Genomic DNA, 3,940 nt, shown 5'->3' with positions numbered 1-3,940 from the left:
ATAATAAGAATAATAATTTGTTATGTATGAAAAACATTTATTTTCACACATTACATACAACAAATGATCTATTCAATAATTATAAGTTTTATATTTTGTTTGTCAATTTAGAAAACAACAACAAAAACACTCAGTTTGCCCTACAGATGCATGCAAATGTATCATAGATTTCTTCGCACATGTACAAATTAACGAGAGCAACATCTGTAATGAGGCAGCTCTGCTGATGTCTTCATTAAGTTAACATCATAAACTGGAAGACAAAAACATATAAAGGCATCAATACGAATATGAATTGTTATCAATGTATTTTGAATCCAGATTTAAACCCACTTGAATATGAAAGACTATAAATGTTTGAGTTCACAGAACTTGGCACTTGCTCCAAAAACACACCAACCATTAAGTCGAAGTCCAGCATGGAGCGGCTGAGTGAATGTGGTCTGCACTCTGTGGAGGAGGGTCATGGTTTCAGAGATGCTGTAGAAAGACAGAATACCTGCACAGTGGTCCAGATACACTCCTATTCTGGAGGACTGAGGACCTGAGATGGGGGTTTGGATGTTGTTGTGCCAAAATGTATAACTGTTTTGGGAACATTTCAATGCCCAAGATCTTGCATTTCCTCCAAATCCACATTCATTCCCCATCCCCGCTCTGTTGATATTCTTGTATGCAACTGCTACATGAACTCCTCCTCTCCATTCAACTTCCCAGTAACAACGTCCAGTCAGTCTATCGGTGCTCAGAACCTGCCAGTAATCAGTGAATCTGTCTGGATGATCAGAATAGGGCTGTTGATTATTCATTGCTGTCGTTTTTCTGTTCCTCTCTGATAATAGCAGCCATGTGTTCGCTGTGTTTGGATCCAGTGTGATTTCATGTGATAATTTTAAGAACCCAGCTCTCCTCTTTGGCTCTGCTTGTGGATCTGAGAGTAAAACATCCACTTCAGTGACTATCAGTGAGATGTCTGTGCATTTCTCTCTCAGAATGTGCTGCAGTCTATCTCTGACCTCTGACACAGCTGTTGTCACAACTTCAAAGTACCCCAGAGGACGGATATTGATGCTGGATGATTCTGTTGACTCAGTGAGTGCTGACAGTGAGAGATAATTTTGTAGAAATTGGTTGTGATCCTCTGTGTTTAAGAGCGCTTTCAGCTCAGTGTCTTTCCTCTTCAGCTCAGTGATCTCCACCTCCAGCTTCTCCTGAAGCTCTTTGACTCGACTCACTTCAGTTTCCTGCTGGGATCTGATCTGCTGCTTCACATCAGAGCAGCTTTTCTGGATGAGGCAGATCAGCTCAGTGAAGAGCTTCTCACTGTCCTCCACTGCTTTATCAGCAGACTGACTGATGGCCTCCACCTCGTGTTGAAGGAGTTTCACATCTTTTTCTCTGTCCTGGATTCTCTGCTGAATATTTTCTTGACTCACCTCGAGCTCCTTCTGCCTCTCAGTCCTTTCTGCTGCAGCTGAGATCGTGTTGTGGCCTTTATGTTCATCCATTGAGCAGAGATAACAGATGCTCTGATGATCAGTACGGCAATAAATCTTCATCACCTCATCATGACGAGAGCAGATGTTGTCCTGGAGCTTCTTGGACGGCTCCACCAGCTTGTGTTTCTTGAATGTAAGCGAATCATAGTGTGGCTGGAGGTGTTTCTCACAGTAAGACGCCAGACAGATTAAACAAGACTTCATGGCTTTCAGTTTTACTCCAGTGCAGAAATCACAGGCCACATCTTCAGGTTCAGCATAACTGTGATCAGAAGGAGCAGCTTGGAGCCCAATCTTCTTCAGCTCAGCCACTAAATCTGCTAACATGGTGCTCTTCACCAGCGAAGGCCTTGGTGTGAAAGTCTGCCTACACTGGGGGCAGCTGTGGATTTGCTTTGTATCCTCCGAATCCCATTGAGTTTTAATACAGTTCATGCAGTAGCTGTGTCCACAGGGAATGGTCACCGGCTCCGTCAGTAAATCCAAGCAGATTGAACAGCAGAATATTTCCTTGTCCATTAGATTTTTGTGCTGTGCCATTTCACTCTCTCAGTGACTCTCGTTTAGTTTCGCTTTGTCTGAACAGAAACAAACTCTGTTCTCTGAAGGGAACAGATCTCTGCTCTCAACCACCTCCCACAGGAAATGAGGCTGAACTGCAACTGCTCTTGGCAGCATGTCGTTTAAATCCATCCTTAAAAATAGAGATCAGTAAAGAGGAAGTGCCATAGAAATATCGCGATAGAGCTACAAAAAGCTGTTATGAGATGCAGACACTGCTTTGCATGCAAGCATGACATGCTGTGACATGTAGCAGCTTAGAAATCATTTAATATTTTTCCTCATGTTTTGGAAAATTAGTTATCAAACTTTACATTTTGAATCTAATCTTAGTTTAATTCAATTCCGTTTTATTTATACAGCACCAAATCACATCTTTTCCATCTCTGAAAGTGAAGCTTTAACATCTTTTTTATTTTTTTTATCTTTACCTGGCAGAACAAGCCACGGTGGAGCCACCAAGTGCACTACTCGCACTGGTTCAAGAAAACAGAGGTGCACAGAGGTGGACTACATCTTACACAGAGGAAGCAATCTGGAAAGGATAGAAGACCTAAGGTGTTGTCAGGGGAGAATGTTAAGAAGAGGAAGTAAATGAAGGCAGAGGCAAGGATTAAGTGGTGGAAGGTGAAGCAGGAGGAATGTTGCACAAAGTTCAGCAAGGGGTTAAGACAGGCACTGCGTAGTAGAGAAGACATTTCACTAGGAAAAGTACAGCACTAGCTGTTTGGTGTATCCACTGAACAGAGTCAAGAGGACAAGGAGACTTGATGGTGAAATGAAGGAGGACAGGAAAGTATTTAAAGAAGAGTTTAGCAAGGAAAATGTGGGCTAGTCAGGGAGATGAAGAAAGTAGACAGAATTGGGAGGCAAGCATACACAAAGGAAAAGGCTTACAGTGAGTTATATGTGAGGCTGGACACCGAGGACTGTGGGAAAGAGACAACAATCAATGAGCAGCACTGTGGTTTCACAAGAAAGAACATCACAGATGCTTTGTTTAAGAGTGTTTTTGAGAAGTTCTTTCTCTTTGTGGAAACTACATACGATAGGGTATCAAGAAAGGAGCTGTGGTACTGCATGAGAAAGTTGAAAGTGGGAGAGATGTGTGGCAGATGGGTCCAAGGTGCAGCAATGATGTGTCCAGTAGACGCTGTGATCTGCGGTGACAGTAGGAAGAGGGTGGAAGAGAGGTGGAGGTGAACTCTGGAGAGAAGAGGATTGAAAGTCAGTAGAAGCAAGACTATGTGTATGTGAACGAAGTTAGACAATTCAGGTGAAAAGGTGAACATGCAAGGAATAGTGATAATAACAGTAGATGAGTTTAAATACCTGGAGTCAACCATTAAAAAAGCAAAACAGAGACAAAAGAGAGTTGAAGAATAGAGTTCAGGCATAGTGGAGTAGGTGAAGGTGGGAAGGAAACACTTTTGCAAAGGTCGACCTACTTTACTTTATCTATATCATGGCAGTGAACATTTAGTGCATGTTACTTTATTTTATTGTGAACTCCCTCTGGAAATTCCAACAGTGTGTATTAAAATAACACAAAGATACACAACCTCTCCACCATGACAACTTTATTATACAATAATGACAAAGTGAATCTGGAAAAATAAACATGTTTAGAAAGATTTACGTAATTCATGTGAAAAATAACAATAGCCACAATGCTACAGAAACATCTTAATAGAAACATTCACCCAGAATTTTACCTCATACACCAAGTTTAAACATCACAGTCATGTTTCATAAATAACCACTAAATCATGTGTTTCTGCTACAATGACAAACGACTCCAACAGTTCTTTGGTGAAATAAATGAAATCAATTAGAAGAAATAACCTGAGATAAAAAGTGCAGTTAATTGTTTTTTTTTT

At 41.1% G+C, this 3,940-nt stretch overlaps 1 protein-coding gene across 1 annotated transcript; it reads right to left on the bottom strand.

The window, feature by feature from the left end:
• Window positions 1-320: 320 nt before the first annotated feature.
• LOC102211545 (tripartite motif-containing protein 16-like) lies at window positions 321-2,056 on the bottom strand. Its single transcript, XM_013908638.1, has one exon. The coding sequence runs from the start codon at window positions 2,037-2,039 to the stop codon at window positions 348-350; it is 1,692 nt and encodes a 563-aa protein (XP_013764092.1). The 5' UTR covers window positions 2,040-2,056; the 3' UTR covers window positions 321-347.
• Window positions 2,057-3,940: the final 1,884 nt, after the last annotated feature.

This window comes from Pundamilia nyererei, unplaced genomic scaffold, assembly GCF_000239375.1.
Source record: "Pundamilia nyererei isolate P.nyererei 1_Seehausen unplaced genomic scaffold, PunNye1.0 scaffold00012, whole genome shotgun sequence".
Classification (NCBI taxonomy): Eukaryota; Metazoa; Chordata; class Actinopteri; order Cichliformes; family Cichlidae; genus Pundamilia; species Pundamilia nyererei.
This window is presented reverse-complemented; position numbering and strand designations above follow the sequence as displayed.

Coding starts and splice junctions, on each gene's coding strand:
- LOC102211545 (XM_013908638.1), bottom strand. CDS start 2,039: ATGGCACAGCACAAAAATCTAATGGACAAGGAAATATTCTGCTGTTCA.